Source organism: Chlamydotis macqueenii, chromosome 8 (genome assembly GCF_036417535.1).
Source record: "Chlamydotis macqueenii isolate bChlMac1 chromosome 8, bChlMac1.mat, whole genome shotgun sequence".
In the NCBI taxonomy this organism is placed as follows: domain Eukaryota; kingdom Metazoa; phylum Chordata; class Aves; order Otidiformes; family Otididae; genus Chlamydotis; species Chlamydotis macqueenii.
In genome coordinates, this window is record NC_141563.1 from 25,091,867 (window position 1) to 25,114,051 (window position 22,185).

The 22,185-nt window shown below is 40.7% G+C and overlaps 1 protein-coding gene across 2 annotated transcripts; it reads right to left on the minus strand.

The window, feature by feature from the left end:
• Positions 1 to 1,116: 1,116 nt before the first annotated feature.
• Positions 1,117 to 20,936, minus strand: PTGFR (prostaglandin F receptor). 2 transcript variants are annotated; one of them, XM_086753762.1, is made up of 2 exons: positions 20,421 to 20,936; positions 1,117 to 1,745 (listed from the first exon to the last, which is right to left on the minus strand). In XM_086753762.1, the coding sequence occupies exons 1-2, from the start codon at positions 20,886 to 20,888 to the stop codon at positions 1,440 to 1,442; spliced, it is 774 nt and encodes a 257-aa protein (XP_086609888.1). In that variant the 5' UTR covers positions 20,889 to 20,936; the 3' UTR covers positions 1,117 to 1,439. The 2 variants fall into 2 exon arrangements, with proteins under 2 accessions (XP_086609888.1, XP_086609887.1); XM_086753761.1 differs by having other exon boundaries at positions 20,100 to 20,936.
• Positions 20,937 to 22,185: the final 1,249 nt, after the last annotated feature.

Here is a 22,185-nt window from a genome sequence, read left to right on the forward strand (position 1 = left end):
AAATTAAGCCATTTCATTTCATTATAGGGTTATTTAACCCATTTATTCTTCAGCCTTTTTAAAACAAAAAGGAAATAGCTTTTAAAACAACAACAAAAAAAAATGAAGTAGTTAAACCTTTTGGTTTTTTATTTTCTTACTTAAACTATTCTCACATACAACATGAATTTGTACTTTGTGAATAGTTTTGGTCCCTCAGACTGTCCTCTTGGTGAATCAGTTTTTAACTACTTTGCCCAAATATACCAACAACTCACTAAGGTAGTTGTTTGAAGTTAAGTAGGTAAAAATAACATTAGACATTTCTATCTTGACACAATCCCCCTGCTACAAAGTCTCTGAAACAAAGCTTCTTTCAGCAGCATTAAAGGTGAAAGGCCTCCTGTGTAAAATCTGGGAAACTCTCTGGTGCCTCCAATTACACTGAACACCCTCAGCTCTTCAGACACAGACTCCACAGAAACTGAGTGCGCAGTTTGCTTTCACAAACACAGCCGCGCTCTCAGTGCAGCTCTCTGCAGAGGTGCTCATTTGGTCACACATATTTTTCATGTGAGACACATCTGACATTCTACCACGAAGCAGATGTACCTCATGAGCACTTCAGTATATGCATTAGAGGAACCCTTCAAAAAACTTCCTTCAGTTTTGGGGGGGAAAAAAGGAAACCCTACTCTTTTTGCAGACTAACCACAGCTTTATGCCTGTTAGTTTCAACAACATTTGTTGAAAGGACTAAAAACTCACTAATAGATCTGAAAATGTAACTGTAAGAAAGCTGAGCTGATCTGCTTCTGTTTTCCCACAGGGAACCTCATGTTTTACCAGTGATTTGAAAGGAACACTTACACTGATGAAGTTTGCAGCTCTCCCAAAAATTCATGGAACAGTAAATAACGAAGAGCTTAAGTCAATGAATCAAGCAAACTAAACCATTTCAAAAGCTGGGCACAAGCAAAATGCCTTTTATACATCCATTTGGAAAATTCAATGCCCAGAAGTAAAGAACACCCTTATGGAAACAATGGTGGACTTTATACTAGGAAGCAGTGACTCTGCAAAGGATATCACTGGCAAATACAATCTACCCCTTTTAAAAAAGACATTGGAGATCACTGTCACACTTGCATGTGTTCTTAAGAAGCATGTTAAGGTTTGGTGGAGGCTACTATAAGGACCCCTGTTCACTTTAGTACCTGGAAGGAGAAATACAGGATGATTTATGATTCTACTACCGGTTTTGGAAGGGATGTATTCTAAAATGAATTAAAACATTCAAGTGCATCTTTTGGAGTAGCAATATCAAACTGGTAGGCAACAAGAGCAAACCACTCACAATGTAAAACAAATGCCAAACCACTGAGCCTTAGAATTCATTTTAAGGTATTGCCCATGTGTGAGCGTTGCCTCCGTCATCTCTTCATACGCTGTGTTTCACTTTATTGCCCGGTGGAGCTGAGCGGCTGTAGGTTTATTTGTTTGGAACTTACTGGTGACTCAGATATTGCCGCAACCTTCAAAGAATTCTTGATGGAGCTGAGTTCCCACATGTGTAAGTTTATGATGTGCACGCCACAACATCCCCTTGTGATCTTGTACAGGTTTTTAAGCACAGCTTTCCGGAGAAGAATGTACACCCAGGGATCTAAAATCTGATTCCATGTTGCCATTCGGAGAGCGAAAAGTATTGTTTCACAGGTCTCCTTTGAATGATTCTCATTTATCCCAATTCTGGCCATTGTCACCTGAAAATGGAACATTTTAAAATTATACATCAGGAAAATACACCAAGACAGCATATATAGGAGTGAAATTGTTTCAACATTATCTCTGACCTTCACACCGTTCACAGTATCAATGCATCTCCATTGTAAAGTAAATACTTTCAGGCATGTAACATTTATCGTCCTAGAAATCCTCTAATGTTTTACATAGGAGGTACACGTGTCTCTCCTAAATTACTTCTGCTGAACCTTGCACAGAGGATGGCAACCAGTGAGAGAACACTCTCCAAAAACAGGGGTTGATTTGAATAAGGAATAAAAACTTATCAAGAATTTGAGCTAACAAAGCACACCAAGACTGTTGCAGGGATGGATTTTTTTCAGGGATACAGGCCACTGGTAGATCAGAACATTTTTACAGAGGGTATTTAGATTTTCACATTTTCCAAATAAAATCAGCATAAGGAATACAGCACCTTGATTTCATCAAGAAAATTCACACGTTTTAAGCTGCAACAGAACACAATTTATTGACAGCAGAGGGTTTAGAGGTTTCTAGGAAAATTTACGCCATGGGGACAAAGGCCACCAGTACCCCTCCTCTTGCCAGAGGTGACGCAGAAGGTTTCGCTCATCTGTAGAGGTGCTGCACGTGGACAGACCTCCACCAGCAACAACACTGCCTGAGCCAACAGCTTCACACGGGTGGAGGCAATAGTCTCCCAGTACAGCTCAGCAGGACTGCTTCTGGCAGAGGAAATCCAAGAGCTACACCAGCCCAGTCAGTCCGGCTGGCCTCCCCGCTTTGCAGAGATTCACCCTGGGCTTTAAAACACCGGCCCTAGCGAAACACAGGCCTGGGGCTCCGGCCCTGCAGACCCCTCCTTCACAGGCTTGCTGCCACTGAGGTTTTGTAACCGGAGTTCCTGTGTGAAGAAAGCCGGACTCTGCAAAGCCAGGAATCTGCCAGAGGACAGTAAATTATCTCTACTATTAACGTTAAAAGCACATGAATACTTTTTTGGTAGAAAGATGAAACACTGTAAGGCTTTCAGTTCCAAAGTCTTTAAAGCGATACAGTTATTTAACTAAGAAATGAGATGTTTTACAATGAGTGCTATGAGTACTCTGATTTATTGGGCGCTGAGAGGTAGGGTCAGTCTGTCCGAGTGCAGAGGGTCGTATTTTCACAAAGATACACTGTAAAAAAAAAAAATAATAATAATGAAGAGAGAAAACTACCGCTCAAGATTCCAGCAAATCAGTTACTCCTTTTCAAATGCTTCTCTGCAATCCTAGGCCCTACCAATAGCTTGCAGGTCACCACATCTGAGTATAAACTTGAGTGGAACAGAGCGAACGCATAAAAGGAGACTGTGCTTGCTTGATTCAGCATTCGATCAAGTGCTTCTGCATTAACATCTATGGGAGCAGCAAAGAGAGCCCATAGGAACATTCCTAAAGAAGCTGGTAAGACTGGCAGAAGCACAGCTAGGAACCAGTGCGAGGAGGAGGAATGTCTGAGCACCGAGCCAACAACAACACTTACAAGTTAGTTCCCTGAATCTGCCTTTCACCCCACAACCGTTGGGTACATTCCTCTCTGACATCAGCAGCCCACCCAAACTTGAACAACTCCTTTGGCTTCTCCATGGGATGTTTTCTCAGGACAGTCCTACATTTTATTTATTGGAGGTCCAAGACCACAAGCCAGACTCAGAGGGAGTACTCCTTACTCATGCAAGTAGGACTGGGCAGCAAAAGACAGCACAGCAGGGCTCACAGAGCAATGTCTTCATCCCATATATCCTATGCTTGACTTAATGCAGACATATAGCTTCCTAATCTGCTTCTTGATGTACTTCAGAATTCTATTTGTTTTTCTTAGCTCACATTCTGTAAAGTTAATAAATGCCAAATCCAATGGAATTTCATGCCCGGACGAGGAGGCAGCAGATGTTGCAATCTAGGAAAAGAACTCCATCCAGACTTTGTAAAACTGTATTATTTTCTCACGTTACCTAGCAAACTTGTGAGATTCTTTTCCATTTAGTAGTAACCACCTCTAAGTGAACCCTTTCATTTGCTGGCTCAACAAGCCAGCCTCTGTCTTGAATATGGCTTTACATAAAGTAAATCAGGACACGGAAATTTGATACATAATTTTTATGGATTCTTAGAGAAGATGAAGCTTAGAGAAGCTTCATCTGGAACATTTAAGTTACCTCTTCTGAATACTGGACATATAAAAAATAATGTAGCTGAACTCACAAGTAGCAAGTACACCTTAAGCTAAATGCTTAAGCAACTCAACTGTGAAAACTTGTATTGGAAATAATAAGATAAAATCTACATTCTCTACAAATTTTGTGTTATAAAATAATAATTTTCTAGTCATATTACTTATATTATTTGAGAGTATTATTCAGAAATAAAAAAAAAAAGTTTCTTATATCGCTAAAACCAACATAAAATGATATCGCAACTTTTTGAAGTTCTAAGAGGCTGAAATTTTTTAGGCCTGGACTAAGACAGAGAACCTCAGTCCAATCCCAAGCACGAGAGATTCCTAAGTATTTTCATCACAAAATACTCACGGTAGAGCAGTGGTAGTGACAGATATGTTACCATCACATTGTCTCTGGTTATGAAGTGAGATAGAGCCTGCACTGTACTGGAAGCTCTTCCATGTCTTCTGAGAAAACACGTAAGAAAACTGCAGGCAACTGATGCCAACTGCTTGCAAAGAGAGGGCAAAGAGGAATGTCCTGGCTACTGGAGCCTTTCTAAAAAAGTCATCTGATTTCTAGAACAAGACTCTAATCTCTAGTTGAATAGGGCTAGAATGGACTGAGGTCAATAGAAATTATTATTTCTATCACATTTTCACTTTAATTTTTTAATTTCAATTTAAAATCTTAAAATACTATTCCAAAGATATTTTGAAATCCTAAATGACAGAAAGGCCTAATAGGCTACCAGCTGCTTAATAAAGGACTTCACTGAATCAAAACCTGCAGTCTGCATTTGCTCCCTAGGTGTGAGAATGCCGTGTCACTGAACCAACACAAGTCACCGACACAAGCAGGACCACCTATGCAGGCACTGAAGGGACACTTCTTTTCCTTTTACTTGACTAATACTATTCAATAATTACTTCAAAGTCAAGAAACCAATTCAAAGACCAACTTTCTTTCTCCTTCCCTGTAGGTCCATCAGGTTAGGACGATGAAGGAATTCTGTCCCCTGTAGCCGGCAGCACATAAGTGAGGAGGCGGGAAAAGGCAACAGGATCGCATCATATCCAGTGGCCTCTGATCTCTACAACTGCATTTAATATTAATGCAGATTCAGCAGTATGACTCAAAAAATTAATCCCCAGCTGGTAAATAATAAACATAACTCAAGATATTTTCTAACATATTTAGAAATGTAATAATCCAAGCAGCATTTTGCTGAGTTATACAATGTTTATATGGAGACAGCTGTAGTATGTCTCCCTGGCTTGCAAAAAAATGAAAGTATCACATGATATGACCAACACAATTCAAACTTTCTTTAGGAAAGTAATCATAAAAACATAACTGTAAAAGTTACTTTTTAAACCAAGGCTACCTGCTCGTAAGATATAAAGTTACTCTGACTCATGTTAGTCCTTGTTGGTTTAAGGAAAGACCTGAGAATTCCCTGTCCCTAAAAATAAACACAAAGAAATCAAATTTGTGTCAAGCAAGGACTTGACACAATACATTAAACTTCTCCATCGTCTTTTTGTCCAATTTTAGGCTTCACTAAAAGAAAAGTTCACTTTGCAAGATCCAGAAAGTCTGATGGAAAAGTTTTTAAAACATTTTGAAATCGGTAACTTCTACAATTTTGCATCTAGCAGATAGCATCAGAGAATTGCCATTTCCCTTAGGACAAAGCTCAGTGCAACAAACTGAAAAAAATTGCTCCAAAGCTTCACACCACTCTTCAAATATAAACAGCATGTCTTTAATTTCCCTTCCAATTGGATCCCAATTATATGAGAACAACTAATAAGCTAAATGGCAGCGCTGCTTAGTCACATTCCTGTTAGTACTCAAGGACAGCCAGTCAAAACAAGCAGCAGACTTTACAGCTAGTTAGGAAATAAGGCAAACTGTAATACTACTTTGATGCATTTCAGTACACAGGCTCTAAATACAGGTTCTATCCTTGACTTCAGGAAACTGGATAGAAACCAATCACCAAGAGACTGACATGGAAAGCAGAGCAGACAGACCAATTCTATTATGTGCAAACAAATATCAGAAATTCCCTTCCTCAGCCTTCAGGCTCCATTTCCCTGTGGGAACATTGCAGGCCCTCCCAAACCTCTTCCTCTTCCTTCGCATTTCATTAGAAGCAGTTCTGAGAATTACCATCATTGGAAGAAAGTCCATGGGTTTTTTCAGTATTTGCAGAGTACTTCTGTTTTGTCACTGATGCCTATGTTGAACCCAGAGGTGCACATCCCCTTCTAAACCACACAGGACTCTAGGCATATTCTAATGACAACGTTCCGCTCCATGGAAACAACAAAAAAAAAATAATTATTTTCAATTCCCAGAAGTTTTTGGAACCTCCATGATTCATACATGCTGCAAAGAAGTTGCAGTCTGCTATAGACAAGAGCAGACTACAAGATGATGCTTTGCAGTATTCTATAAATACAGATTTTAAGAAAAAAATAGGCAAAAGATGGGGAGAGAGAAATCAAAATGTCCTACTTTCACATTCAATGTACCATTTTGTGTCTTCTAAGAACAGCCATTAGAAAAGAAACACTGACAGCAAATTACCTGTATCAGGGCTATATAGATATTGCAGCACATAAACCAAGCATCTGTTGCAACAAAGCTGAATACACTTCATTTTATTTTTTATTTGATTCTATGTCAGTATAAAAGCAACGGCTTCCAAAAAAATATGCAGTGCACCACTTCTGCAATCAAAATGTTAGTACACACACTGTGCTACTTGCGCCACAGAGTGCTTTTTATGTTATACATCTGCAACATGAATTTTCCCTTAACGTTTTCCTTTCCCTTTTTAGAGGAAAAACATGAAAGATACCTTCAATTTTTATATACCCAATGATCATTTCACCTAACAAGTAAATTTTAACCAAGTATAGTGATTTTATTAAAAATGTGTATTTTAAAAGGAGGTTTCCTCCACATAAAGGTTCAGAGGGAATTTTAAGGGGATATGCAATACTTCCATGACTAAAGTTTTGCAGGATCAGCTCTTGACAAGTAGCAGCAAAATAAGGGAGTCCCCTTTCCTCTCACATACACATCTGTGAAAAAAAATAATGCCACTGAAAATTAACAACAGATCCACTGGCTCGCCACTCAATTGGGGAAAAATCTGTGTCTACCTTCCAAAATCAAGTTACAGTCCAAAACAGGTAAATCAAGGATGGTAACTACTACCTGCCATGATATGCATCCTTAAACACCCAAGTTTACTTATTATCCTGTTAAAGGCAACTAGTCTGAGAAAGACCTTTCCCCTATCTGTCCCTATCTTTCTTATAGGCCCCCTTTAGGTACCAGAAGACCTCTATAAGGTCTCCCCAGAGCCGTCTCTTCTCCAGGCTGAACAGCCCCAGCTCTCTCAGCCTGGCCTCACAGGAGAGGTGCTCCAGTGCTCTGATCGTCTTCATGGCCTTCTCTGGACCTTCTCCAACTGGTCCCCATCCTTCTTATGTTGGGGACTCCAGAGCTGGACACAGTATTGCAGGTGGGGGTCTCACCAGAGTGGAGTAAAGGGGCAGAATCCCCTCCTTCGTCCTGCTTGCCACTCTCCTTTTGTGCCTTGAAACAGTATGTCCAAACACTCCTCTGAACTGGCAGGGCAGATCTCACATCAGCTGAATGCCAAAGGAAAAACAAAGGACTGCAGTATAGCAGCATATACACAACACTGCAGCCGCTACCTTAAATTAAGGCTCTGGGGGTGTTTGCCACCCAGCAGCTCCGCTCCATCTGACCTTGCCTCGCAGAGGATGTTCAGCTCATCTGAGCTTTCTGCTCACCTCACACAGGCTCAGGTCTGCAGAGGACTCATAGCTTATTGCACGCCATTACTGGGCCATTAAAGTGTAACATTTTCACCATCTGTGTTTTTACAGCTTTATGCAAAATATTTATGTACAGCAATATCCTTTCTAAACAAACATTTGGCAACATCATGACAAATTTTTATGTATAGAAGAATTTGTCAAAATTACTGAAAATAAAGGTCAAGTGCCATGACATTATACACACTCTATATTTTATTAACTGCCTCTGGCACTATCTTGCTCTATGTAAGGCAGGAATGCAATTATGAAGTAAGCCTCATAAAAAAGGAGGAGTTCTTTGTGTGCATAAACTTACAAACATTAACTGAAAGTGAAGCTTTTCTTTTCTGTCAGCTTTCCCCTCAGACACCTATTTGCCGTTGTTTTGCAGGAACATAAATTCAGGCTGGGCTTGAACGAAGCATTCCACGTCACCTCCTCTCATTTCTCTGAAAGAATCCAGATATTGCTATCTTGCATTGGCAGTCTTTTTTCCTTCTTTCCTTTCCACCGTCTCAAAATTAGAAATACTTTGGTTCAACTAGCAATGTAACTGCTCTCACAGCTTAATTGATTAACTCATTTGAAAGGAAAGCAGACTGGATACGGACAGAGAAGAGTTTAGCGCTGAAAACAGTACATGACTCACTTCGTAACAAAAGACACAGTGTCTAAACAAGCTGTTTCCTGAGCTAGACGTTTCAAAGTTACAAAAAAGCCCGCTTCCATAGAGCAAGGAACGTATTGCTGTCTAACAATAAGGCCTGTAGCAAAAATCTCTTGTTCACAGACAAAATTAAAATATTCTTTACCCAGCAATGCTGAGAGAAACTTCACAGGACAACTGCTAGACCTCTTGGGACCAGAAAACAATAGGGTATTTCTAATACTGCACAATAAGGGTCATCCTGAGAAAAACAATCAAATCAAATAACTATTTAGGGACTATATGTGTAAGTCTTTAAGGACTTCATGTATTCAGGATCCATTCATTCTTCTTTTAGGGTCAGCTGAGTAAAGGTTCAAACCCTGGAAATGCCCTATTACATCTCTTCTATTGCTCTGCTTTTTCAGGTTTTCACACTCATTTGGAAAACAATAACATTTTCATTGGTTAAACAAATATTCTAATCAATTTAGGAGCTATAGAACTTCTCTCACTAATATCCTACAAATACCCAAAGAATCCCAAATAACTGATAACGAATCACATAATACTGGGGAGGAAGAGAAGAATGGTCTGAATAAAAAAGAAAATATACAGACAACCTGGAGGAAAAAGGAGCTGCAAAGGTGCATTATTATAGAATGAATTAAGTAATGAATTATTGTTATGCACAGGATCAAATCAAGTGGAAGTGAACTGTCTTTTCAAACATCACCACATTCACACTGCTTTATTACTAAAGTCATCCTCCACCGTATTTACACGTCTGAGGAAAGATACAATATGGATTCACCAGAGTCAAATCTTCCAGTTATAGCTTTCAGAACAAGAAAATGTTCTTCCATAGGGAATGCAGGATCTGCCAGTTCTTACCTGGCCATTTTAAAAATTCTTTCAAATTTGTTACTTTTACCTAAGAAGACAAAACTCAGGCTGAATTCTCTAAGAGTTCCTTAGACAGGTCACTCCTTGATTTCAGAGGAACGGCACACACATGCAGGCTTTCAGGGCAAATACCACCAAACCCAGAGATATGCATACGTATTAGAAGCATGAAAAGAAGGAAGAATAATTTCACAGTGAGTCAGTCATGACATATAGTGGCCTCTTCACCTCTGCTGCAATTCACGAATGAAGATGGCTTTGATGTGTGACTGAGCCTGCAAGACCTCAAATAACAACAGGTCTAAAAAAGCAAAGAACCTACCCTGTTGTCTGCCAGTGGAGACCTTCAGTTTAATTGTCTGAGAAATTATGGTATTTATTACATGGGTGTAGGGGGAAAATAAGGAGGAAAAAAAATCATATTAACTTGTCATTACATTTTATGTATGCTTATGTTTACCATGTATGCAGCATACAGAGTGGAGGAAAATGAAATCTTTTTAAAGACAGACTGGAGTCATAGTCACCTAATGACTTGGTGCTATCTGATTTGCAGTATTTGCAAATCTGGCTGGAGGCAAAGGAAGATGTGGAGATGTTCCTTTCATGTTACTTTTTTTTAAAATTACCTTTATTAAAGTGACTTATTCTATATATCATTCTTGAGAAGTACACTAAGAAGCCATGAACAGAAACATCACAGCTAATGAATTAGCAATATATTTACAAAGTTGGAATAAATAATTTGCTTTTTCTTTTTCTTTGATGTCAGCAAATCCATTAAAAGGGACTGCTGCGCAGCTGGACAACCTTTTAGGTGGAGGAGGGAAGACAAAAATCAAATCTCCATTTAAGAGTGATTTATTTCTCACTACTGCAAACACACGCTCCTGGTAAAAAGTGGATTCAATTTTATTTCCAACTTACTAATGAACTGTAAATCCTAAAACAAATTGCTACCACTCACATGGATCCTCATCTCCTTCCTGCTTCACCTTCTGTTTTAACACCTTTCCATGCAGTGAGGCAGAAGGGAACACAGCTGGCCACATCCCCCCCCCAGCACAAGAGCCTTCCTCCCCACATCCTCATGTCCTGATGTTGGACGTTACAGGGGTGACAAGGTTGCTCAGAGGTAGCCTCACTACATCCCTACCTCCTCAGTCCCGCACTTTTGGGGTGGCTGGGCAGTCCACACACAGCGGGCTCACACAGGGTTCAAGGCACCTGAGGCAGCTGGCAGCACACAGGTCTGGGACAGCAAGTAGGGATCAGGTGGAGATCAGTCATTAACTTCATTTTTCTAACAACAAAGCAATCTCTGGTTTCTCTGAGTTTACTATTGAGGCCTAATTGTCTTTAAAAGTTCAGTTCAGGACATCCCTTACACAAAGGCTCATCTTCAGCCTTCCACAGGAAATCGTGCAGAAACATAACTCCAAAGTCATTCACACCCACGCTTCGGCACACGTCTCTGAGTGAGGTCTTCACATGTCTCATTAAAAAAAGGAGCTAAGAGCGAGCTGATGAGCTGCTCTCTACTCCCTGCACTGCCTGCAGCAGATAAAAGCAACCCTTCAGCAACAGACAGTGCATTACCTGCAACATGGCTCAGGTTCATTCAGCCACTCAGCTGTTTCACCTCATCCAATATGAGAATGAATCCGAAAGAATGAACTGCAATTAATAAAACCTCACTGTAACTCCTGGTGTAAACCTTTTCTGCAGCGTTCTGCTACCCGACCATTACTATGTCTAAAAGCACATTCACAGAACCCACGATGGGATCGTGCTCCTGCTCCGCCGGGCTCTGTGCACGTGAACAGGCACCCTCCCTCCTCCGGGAGCTGGTAGCCCAAACTGCAATTCAGCAGTTTCTGAATATGTTAATGTAAAATTTAAATCTTAAAAGCATGTGAAATAAGAATTATTGCTCTGGTTTATATCTAAACAGCATATTTGCCAGAAAAGGATCCATCTCTCAGACATGAAGTGATTCTACACTGCTAAATTCTGCTACAAAGCATTTATAATCACCGCACAAAAGTTAAGATCGTCAATTAACACCATAATAAATATCACACAGAATATATGAATGTATATCACACCCTGATATCTGTCATGTTAAACCTGTTGAGGATGAAAGACTTTCTGGAGTTGTTCCATGCGAGTGTATTTGTCCCAGAGATTTTTCAGCAACAAGTTTACCATTTAAAGTCTTTAGATAGTCAGGAAAGTGAGCTTTCCTAAAATAACCATCCAGAAATGGTTATGTCGTGTATGACATTCTCCAAAAATGGTTATGCAGTGTATGATATTTCCAAGCAAGAAAGGCCTGAATAGGTGTAATATCTAGAAAACAGAAAAAATTCTCTTATATCAAACAAAACTGTAATTTCAGGTTGACTTACTTTTTAATATCAAGCACAGAATCCAAAAACTTTACCAACTGAATAAATAAGGGGAGGTTATGAATGGCAAATTTATTTGGCTGAAGTATTCAGAATTTGATTTTTTGAGACGGTAACTTCAAAATTCAAAAAATATCAAAATTTTCTGTCAAAGTCACTATTACCTATTTGGAATGAAATACTATGTTTCAATTCATAGATCTTTATGGTTTAACTGCGTATGTAATATAAATTTAGAAATCAAGTGGCAAGCAATCTTGAAAGAAAAACAGGACCACGCTGCTTCGAAAATGCAGTGTTCTCACATGACTGGAAACCTGCCTTCCCTACTTTTTCTCTCCATAACAAACCGATCTCATTGCATTCTGATGGCACTGCATTTTCAGAAAAAGGATTTACGTAAGTTTTTCCAAACAGCACAAGTAAACACAGATAACAAAAACTATAATTATGCTTCCCCAAAAGCCTCTGGTAAAGAACAATCTGTCAATCTCAGCTCTTCCTCCTTCTCTGGTTCACATCATTACTGCAGGACAATATGCTGACCACCGTCCATTTCTTCTCCAGAACGTCATTCCTGTTGAGACAGTATCTCAGCTGCTCAACTCCCTGACTTCTGTGAGAGGGAGGTAAACACTTGAATTACAAATATAGCCGCAATTTATATAGAGTTTCTAAGCACTCTATGATAAACTACGCCCTGGCCACACTTAAAAACATTTTTTTAAAATGATTCATACTTCTCAGAAAGGCTAAGGCTTGTAAGAGCTCTACAAACTGTAAAAGATGAAAACAGGAGCAGACCAACTCTGACCACTGAAACAGTACCTTTGAAATTCTGTATCATTTTAAGTGGATGCACTCTAAAACTACGCTCATTCAATTTCTCATCTAACCTGGTGGAAATTTGCCAGCTGTGCTTCTTAGGAATTCAAAATAAAAGAACGATCTCTACATTCAACACTAAAAAAAGGCACAAACTTATCCAAGGGTTTCTAGTATCATAAAAATACATATGAATAGGTGGCTTGAATTTTTAAATGCATCATATTAAACTTTGTTATTCTCTCTCTGTGAACACCTACAATTTCTTTCCATGGAATACTTTTATGGTGACATATAAAAGCACACCTGAATTGCCTGAGTCGCTGCTGAAGCCATATTCCACAGGAAATGAAGCTAAAAAGATACTTCTGCCTCAAGACAAAAAAACTTCAAAATGAATGTTCTCTTTCCTCTTAACCCCTAAAAACAGCTATTTATTCAAAAATATCTTTTGGGCCATATAATTAACAATGACACTAACATTTCAGCAATTTAACCCTGAGTATCAGAAGCTCATTCAGAGGAACTCAAGCAAGAACAGGAATAGAATTTGCAGAGTGTTAACGGATGTATTGAGAAACTCTGCAAGCAATTGAAAGGTCATGATATGAGGGAGAGTGAAAGCCCTTTTTCTAGTGTAGCCAGACAAGTAAACTTATAGGAGGTTGGTTTTTTTTATTTCCAGAGGAACTAATTTGATTCAGTCAAATAGCCTCTCCTGATCTGACCTCTTCTGACAGAGCAAGGCCTGGAAGAGAAAGAACAACCTACAGTCGACAATAATCACTACTGCACTGATGCTTCAGACTAGAGATGAAGAGATGTATCTAGCAGGCCTTCTGCTAGCAAAAAGATTTTCCTTTCCCTGTGGAACTGGTTCTTTTATTAAAACTGCTCTGGCAGAAGTGGGCTCCTGAGATGGGCCTGCACGTGGCCCCCAAGACGCCAGAAGAGCATCCAAGGGGTGCTCCTGTGGAGGTTCTGCAGCAGGTCACCTCTCCAGTGCCGTCGGCCTGCCGCAGGCAGGGGGTGAAGCGGTGCCCAGACCCAACTCAAACCACATCTTCCTTGCACCGACAACACATCCCACTTTTGTATGGTGTCAACAGACAACTGTTCTAGCAAAACACGACAAGAATCCAATGACAAAAGGCAGTAAAAAATAGTAATCATAATTGATTATCTTCTTAAAAATCTGAATCTTGAAAAAGACAAAGTGTGTTTTTACACTGCGAAAGCAACTTTTACAACAGCATTCAAAGCTGCAATGTTAGCTAAACAAGTGTAAAAGTATCGCCTTCTGTCTTCAGAAATGGATGACTGGAAACTGAATGCCTAATTTACTTTTTTTCAAAATAAAAGATCCCTCTCCTTGTTGACAGTGCCCATGCAGGCACAACGAGCTCACATAGACAAAGCTTTGACTAACACGCCAGCGGCCCTGTAAGAGCATACGCTTCCACAGAGCGGCCACCCGCCAGACTGGGGAGCCGTACAGCACCTGGCAACACAGGCCTCACCCGCAAAGCCTGGACCTGCGTCTTGGGACATCTTCTGTCTGCTTCCCCTCAGCTGCATTTTTCAGTTATGAAAATCACCAGGCAGAGAGCGCAAGAGAAGGGACACATTTTTAAGTAGCTGTTTTGTTGTAGGGAGAATACAACCAGAAATATTTGAAGGCATACAAACAACATTAATAAAGCAATGAGGTCATATAAATGATGCCGGTTGCACATATAAGCATAAAGTGGTATAACAAATTTAAACTGCCAGCTTGCTAAAGAACATAGAAAACAGGAACGGGGGGAGACGCTTCAAGGGTAACAGGGGTATGAACTCCTGGCAAAGTGTCACTGTGCAAGTATATCCATGACCACACATACAAAAATACTAAAATGAGATGCACAAAGGACTGCCTTGTACAACAAAGTACCTTATACTGTATGCAACAACATGGCCCAGAATTCAGTGTCAGACCTCCGACCCACTGCCCTCCTTCAGCACACACCAACCGTGAGCCCTTCTCATTTCCTCTGGCAGCACATTTGCTGAAGGACCACTCAGGCCGGCTCCAGCAGCTTCTAGGTTGGAGTGATTCAGCAAACTGTAAGCTAAACGCAGCCCTAGGTGCATGAAAACCAACCATCAAGCCTGGCTGCATGAGACAATCTGAGGACAAGAAGAAGTCAGAGCGAGTTCAGAGAGATGCAATTAGCACAACAAACTGGAAAGGGAAGAGATGACATGAGAAGAGACTGCTAGAAATTCATCTAGGCAGTAAAAAAAAAGGAACTGACTAAGAGCTGATTTAATCACGTGAAATAAATAGCTGAGATATTTAAAAAAAAAAACCCAGAAGGAGCAGCTATTTTCTGCAGTAGAGGGGAGGTAACACTGGAATGAAAGTAATCAGATAACTCCATGGAAAAAAGATCTTAACAAGAATAATTTAAATGTAAAAGTATTTTTCTCAGGCTAAGACTGAGTTACACACATGAAAAAATTTAGACATTTCTCCATATCATAATTTCTTCCTGTAGATAAACTCACTCTGAAATAAAGCCCTCCTGTCCATAATGACAGGGAGTGCACTTTGCTGCTCCAAAACCAAAACTTAAAATATGTTTATCCCTTGAGCCCCACAGAATTTGACAAACTGAAATCAGAATTTGCTCATAGAAACACAGCTCCAAAAACAAGCTGTTTCATGACAGGCCAGACATCAAGTCACAGCCAAAAACCAGCTTTATATAACAATCTATTTCATCAGAGATGACTGTGACAAAACACTCCAGCCCAACTATTTGCTTTGGGAATCCAACCTCTAGGGATCAGATTTATCCCCAAAAAAATTCACATATCACTAGCAAAGGGCTAAGACTCTAGCAAGGATGAAAAAAGATGGCTTACTGCACAGAGAAGTTGATGTTACTATCTTCAGAACATATCTTCCTGGAATTATCCATCACAAAACAAAATTATTTAGACTGTGAGAACAAACATGCCTCTGCAAATCACTGACTACACAGATTGCTGGAAAACTCATGAATTTCACTTGTTGCTTTTTTTGTTAATTCCCTCCCACTCTCTACTCCTCAAAAGCAGATAAATGTTCCCCGATAAGGGCAGAAGCAAGGAGTACCCCTCATTCTGGTACTCCATTAAAGAAACATTCCCACGCCGTGGCAGAAAACTTGAAAAAGCTGCTCATTTTTTAGGAACAAATGAGACAGAACTTCAGGAAAGAAATCAGAAGGAAGAAAAGAAACCAGAAGAAAGTCCCTGTCCAACAGCCCCAAGCAGAAGTCTGCATGAGCTATGCCACGGGCTTTGCTTCTGAAAAACGTTCCAGGTCTCCAGGAGTCTTAAAATAGAGATGATGATTGATGACAGTATTATATATTATTATATATAATATTAAATGTTAGATATATATGTACATATACACAGATATATAAAGGCACCAAAACAAGTTCAATATTACTGAGTGAGTTCAGAAGTCACGTTCAGCTTCACACTAGACAGCATAAAGGACAATACAGGGTCTTGTCCCTCTAAAGTCATCTGAAATGCAAACCTCATGAAGTTGAACCACGTCAAGGGCATGGTCCTGCATGTGGGCTGGGGCAATCCCAGGCACAAACACAGCCTGGGCAGAGAATGGATGGAGAGCAGCCCTGAGGAGAAGGACTTGGGGGTGTTGGCTGACAAGAAGCTCAACATGAGCTGGCAATGCGCGCCAGCTGCATGCTGGGTTGCATCAAAAGAAGCATGGCCAGCAGGTCAAGGTAGGGGATTCTGCCCCTCTACTCTGCTCTGGTGAGATGACCCTACCTGCAGTACTGCATCCAGCTCTGGAGCCCCCAACATAAGAAGGACATGGGCTTGTTGGAGAGAGTCCAGAGGAGGCCATGAAGATGATCAGAGCAGTGAAGCACCTCTCCTATGAGGCCAGGCTGAGAGAGTTGGGGCTGTTCAGCCTGAGAAGAGAAGGCTCCAGGGAGACCTTAGAGTATCTTTCTAGTACCTAAAGGGCGCCCACAGGAAAGCTGGGGAGAGACTTTCAGCAAGGGCATGTAGTGATAGGACAAGGGGTAATGACTTTAAACTGAAAGAGGGTATGTTTAGTTTTGATATAAGGAAGAAATTCTTTACTGTGTGGGTGGCGAGGCACTGGAACAGGTTTCCCAGAGAAGCTGTGGATGCCCCATCCTTGGCAGTGTTCAAGGCCAGGCTGGGTAGGGCTTTGAGCGACCTGATCTAGTGGAAGGTGTCCCTGCCCATGGCAGAGGGGTTGGAACTCAATGATCTTCAAGGTCCTTTTCAACCCAAACCATTCTATGATTCTATGATAAAGGTGATTTTAGCACAGGACAGTGATTGAATATAAAACTCCACTTGGAAAAAAAAAAAAAAATCTAACAGTGAAGTAAATCTGAAGTTGGATTACAGTATTGGATAGACTTGATTTTGGTAGCCATGCATGTATGACAGTTGATCTAACACCAGACAAGATTAAAAACAGAAGAAAAATAAACAAAGCAAACCCTCTATCAGATGAAGAATCACGCCAAATAAATCCAGACTCTTGTATCTGCAAACCACATGTGGCACAAACTGCATCGCCTTCCTCCACTTTCTCTTCCAAAGGTTTGTTTGGATTCTACTCGCTTTAGTTTATATCAAGGCAATTCACTCTCAAATAACATTTTGTTCTGCAAACTCTTTGGGATACAGAACATGGGTAAAAGTAGCAGTTCAAAGCTTGACACTGACTTCTAGATTTTGCTTTGAGAAAAAATTTAAAAAGCAGATGAATGCAAAACAAGCATGTATTTATCTATGTTGCCAAATACTTTCACCTATGAACACCTGCTCATATTTATTTCAAGAAATACATGTTTTGATATACGCTGATTAAATTACAGAATCCAAACAACTCATTTCACAAATTCAAAGCCCTGAGAGTTTTCAGATAAAGCAGATGAGTAGATTTGGATCAGCAATTCTTTGTAAATCACATGCCTTGATAAACCCTGAATCTCTTTATTGTAGCACTTCAGCAATACGCTCCTGGGAAAGCTTTATTCCACCAGATTAGTATGCTCCACTGCAGTCCAGTAAAGCTTGCTAAATTAATGCTGCGCTTATAATTCTGTTTATATTCAGTGAACAGAATGCTATCAAAACAAATAATTGATAATTCAGAGAATTAACTTTGATGACAACTCTGTGATCCTAATAGCTAAGAAAGGTAACACCTACCAAGGTCTCGTTGCATTTCCCAGACTAGTGAACTGTTTAAAACACTGTTCACTTCCTTGAAACTTTATTTCAAGAACTAAATCCTACCTTATACTAATTTATTTTAACTTCTTGTTTCTAACATAAATTTGTCCATATTGCAGGACTATTTTCCATACTGCCAGGATGATTTTGGTGATAGTTTGGCTCACCTCATTTCAAAAGAGATGCAGAAGCAAAGCGTCGTGAGCCCGGAACACACAGGCAGCACCAGCAGATTTGCCGCCCAACGAACCAGAATTGCTTATGTATCACCTCCCTCCGCAACACAATTCCCCAAAACTACCAAGAATAAAATTATCAAGAAGTCATTCACTGGACTGTATCACCAGCTGATGAAAATGCCAAATTCTGAAAGGCTTAAAAAAAAAATTGCTGCTGGAATAATAATTCATCGTCAACTACAACTTAGATGAAGTAAAATACTTTAGCAAAAGTAGTGCTGTGATTTCATGAAAGATTGTCAATATTTTAAAAATTATGTTTCTACAATTAATAAAAATTGAAAGGCATAACAAAATTACCAACACTGAAAAAAAACAACTACGGTACTTGCAATTAGTGCTCTTTCATATGTTGAATAAACGAAGTCTCTCTTTTGAATTAAAAAAGTACATAGCTCTTTTGACACTTAATGGCTTTTTAAAAATCAAGTTAATTTCCACCTTTAACAACAGTTATTTTGTCTGAAAATAAATGTCGCCAGAATATAATATACTGGTTCTTCATGAAAAGTAAAGCCGTGATTTGAGTTGCTATTCTTGAGACTCATTCTGTGGCTTGCCTCAGACAAATTTCAGGAGGCGTCTGGAAGTAACTGGAAGGAAGTTCACTGCAAAAGTTTGCTATACTGTTCTGACAGCTTTGTTTACGCTGTATATACTACAACCACGACACTGACAAAAGCCAACATGAATTTAAACTATGCTGCAGAGCCAACCTAGAAAAATTCTCTGTGTGTTGAACAGAAGTGAAAGAGTTTTTGTGCATTTCATCAATGCAAAAATTTATATCCAGACTCTCTCCTTGAAGTCTGAAATACTGGATTAATTAAACTCTACCTGCCAGATAAACTCCACTGCTGCAACTAGGCTAATGCCAGTATCTAATTTAGAACTAGCTCAGGTAACTCCATACTATACCATAGGCAGCGAGTAGATGCGATATAGCTGGATCTGATTCAGACCACAGATTTAAATTTCTGTATTTGTAAACCCAAACCAAAATTACTCCTCATTCATGTCAGTGGACAAATACAGGACCTTGTTTCTAGGACGCAAATTAAGATTTCATATTACTTGTGACTTAACCTCTCCCATCCCAGTAAGAAAATAAATTTTCTTCAGTCAAGTTTACTACAATAAAAGGTCACAGTTAATATTAGCTTTATAATGCCATCATACCACAGGAGCCACCAAATTATTTCCCATATCACAATCCTGCTTCCTTTGACCCTGCTAGAGCGCATACCAGCATGAGTAACACTTACCGCTCTGGAGGAATCACAGCGGTTACCAGCAAGCCCTCCTAAGTTACAGCCCGGACAGCTGAAAAAGCGCACCGACTGCACAGAGCAGCTTTGCTAGTCATCTGCCCAGATTACAAACCCAGCTTCATCAGGTTGGAGCCAAATTTTTATTTTAACCCATTGCCAACCACTGTTTTTTAACATGACTCTAAAGCATGTCCTTAATACCCTGCTAATGGAGTGGAGGATCTTAACATTCTTAACTGTTGTCTTCCATAACTCAGTTCACAAGTAGCAGTAACTGTAATAATAACAACGCTCAGACTACCAGAAATAGAAAATGATATGAACCACAGTACAGACTAAACATACTTGCCACTTCAAGATTTCACTGAATTTTTGAATTTGCTCCGATTTATTCTAGCTACTGTTCTGCTACCACTGTCTGCTTCACAGCACTGGAAATAAAGCCCTCACAGTCCTTATACATTTTGTTTTCTCAATCAATTTTGCTTACAATCAGAAGTGGAGAATAATTACCAGTTTTGTTATAGATGCATAGGTACATACATCATCGGCAATGTGCTGTAAAATTAATGTATTGAAAAGTGAATGGAGCTGTTACCACAGCTAAAGCGCCTTAAAACCTGGAGACAAAAAAAAAGTATAACTTTTATACAGCAATGTGCATTAAAAATTGGCAAACACATTAGGCTCTTACCAGGAATGGACTCCAGCAAATGCAAGAAACACACATTATAGCCAAGAGCTGAATGATCATTTCAAAATGATGAGATCTGCCTTGTCTTTGTTGACTTTTCAATTTGACTCTTAAGAGGGTAATTCCTGTGACAGCATTGCACAAGAATGAAATAGCAAGGGCCAGTAACCCAAGGCAAGAAAAAAGTAAGAGATAAAATCTGTCTTCCCAGTCCTCAACATGTTCTGTTTTATAGAAGCACCAGGTCCTCGATGCTTGAATTTGATAGGCTCTAAACCTAAGAATAGGCAGCAAAGCTATAAGAACAGCAAACAGACATACCATAGTCAACATCATTTTCACATGTTTAGAAGTCATTTTTGTAGAGTGAAATATTGGCTTAGTGACTCCAATGCACCGTTCAACAGCCATCACACTGCCCAGGAAGAGCGGGCACAGACCAAAGAAAACCATGCAGATGCCAAAAACACTGCAAAGAATGTTTGACTGGTTAAATCGAATCCAGTCTTTATCCGATGCATACACAAACACCGCAATGGCTCCGTTGATGAGGTGGCCAAAGAGATCCGTGACGACCAAACCACTAGCAAGAAGCAAAAAGGACGCTTTGGATTTCTGTCTGAATCTCTGATACGCCTTCATGAGAATTGCTATGGCAAGACTGTTGGACAAAATTCCCACTGTCATGAAGATTATTGAAAAGAAAACTGAAATCTTCTTCTCCGTGTGGCAGGTTGTGTTCTTTAAGATGCCAAATCCAGCCAGCCCCGGTGATTTTGAACTGTTCATGGTTAGGAAAGGAGAGGCAGCCCTCAAAACATTTCAGCAGTCTTGCAATCAAACAGCATCTGCAATATTAAAAACAAATATACACACACTGTAAAAGGCATACCACTGTTCAAATGAGATTTGAAGCAGGAATTCCACAATATTAGCCTGTGGTACAAATCTAATTTTCCGGTTTTCTGAGTGATACGATATGGCATCATATTTTAGGCGCATCAGTCACAGGATAAAACAATTACCTGCACGCATTACACCATGCAGATAGAGCATACAGAATCTTCCCAGTCTCTGTACATATACATAGATAATGTATAAAATATTTAATGCTCATGTACACATAACCAGGGAAACCATACAAAACATTCCGGCGGTTAAACTACATATCTAAACAACGGTTTCTGCAACATACTCCTAGAATTAAAGTATTTATCAGCCCAACCACAGTCAAAAGTGAAATACTCAAACTGGAATGTTTTGAGATTATAATCACACTCCATTTTTCTTCTCACTGCTAAGTACTTCTTTTCAAAACAATGTCCTAACACCTTTCAAGAAATCCCCCCCCCCCCCCCAATTCGATGTTTTAAAGCTTTAACGTAACCAGCACCGAACTCTCCAGCTCCCTGTTCCCCCACTGAAGCACGAACTTGTCCGTCAGACGCTCCCGCCCTCGGGAGCCCATTCTGCAAGTTCCTTTCCGCTTCACCTCCCATCTCTACTCCCAGGACATTCCTGCCGGCAAAAACAAAAAAAAAAACCAAAAAAAAACCAAAAAAAACCTCCTGTGCGGAAAAAAAAAGTGCAGGCTTTAATCACGCGTGATACGGAGAGGCGGGGAAGTCTCTCGGTTACTGAGCGAGATCAGGCACCGGGCACGCCGAAGCCGCCGGCGTTTCTAGCGGTCGGGACTGCGAACACGAGCGCAGCCGGCAAACTCCTCAGACGGAGCGGAGCAGCGCACCGCACCGCACCGCCCGGCACCGCGCCTCCGCCTCCCCACGGCGCGGCGGCCGCGCGGGCACGTGGGCAGCACCGGCTGAGGCGGGGGCGCGCGCCCCTTTGCCATCACCAGCGCCCTGGAGCGCGCCCGGAGTGCGCGCCCCTGGGGGCGGGGCCCGCCCGGCTCGCCGGGCACAGGCACCAGCGAGCACAAGTGTCACCGGGCGCTGCCGGTGCTGGCCCCGGCCCGCCCGGCTCGCACCCCGCGCGGTCTCCACCGCTCCTTCCCCGCCCCGGCCGCCGCTCACCTCCGCTCCGGTCCGCTCCGCCGGGGAGAGGCGCGGCGGCGCAGCGCGGAGTC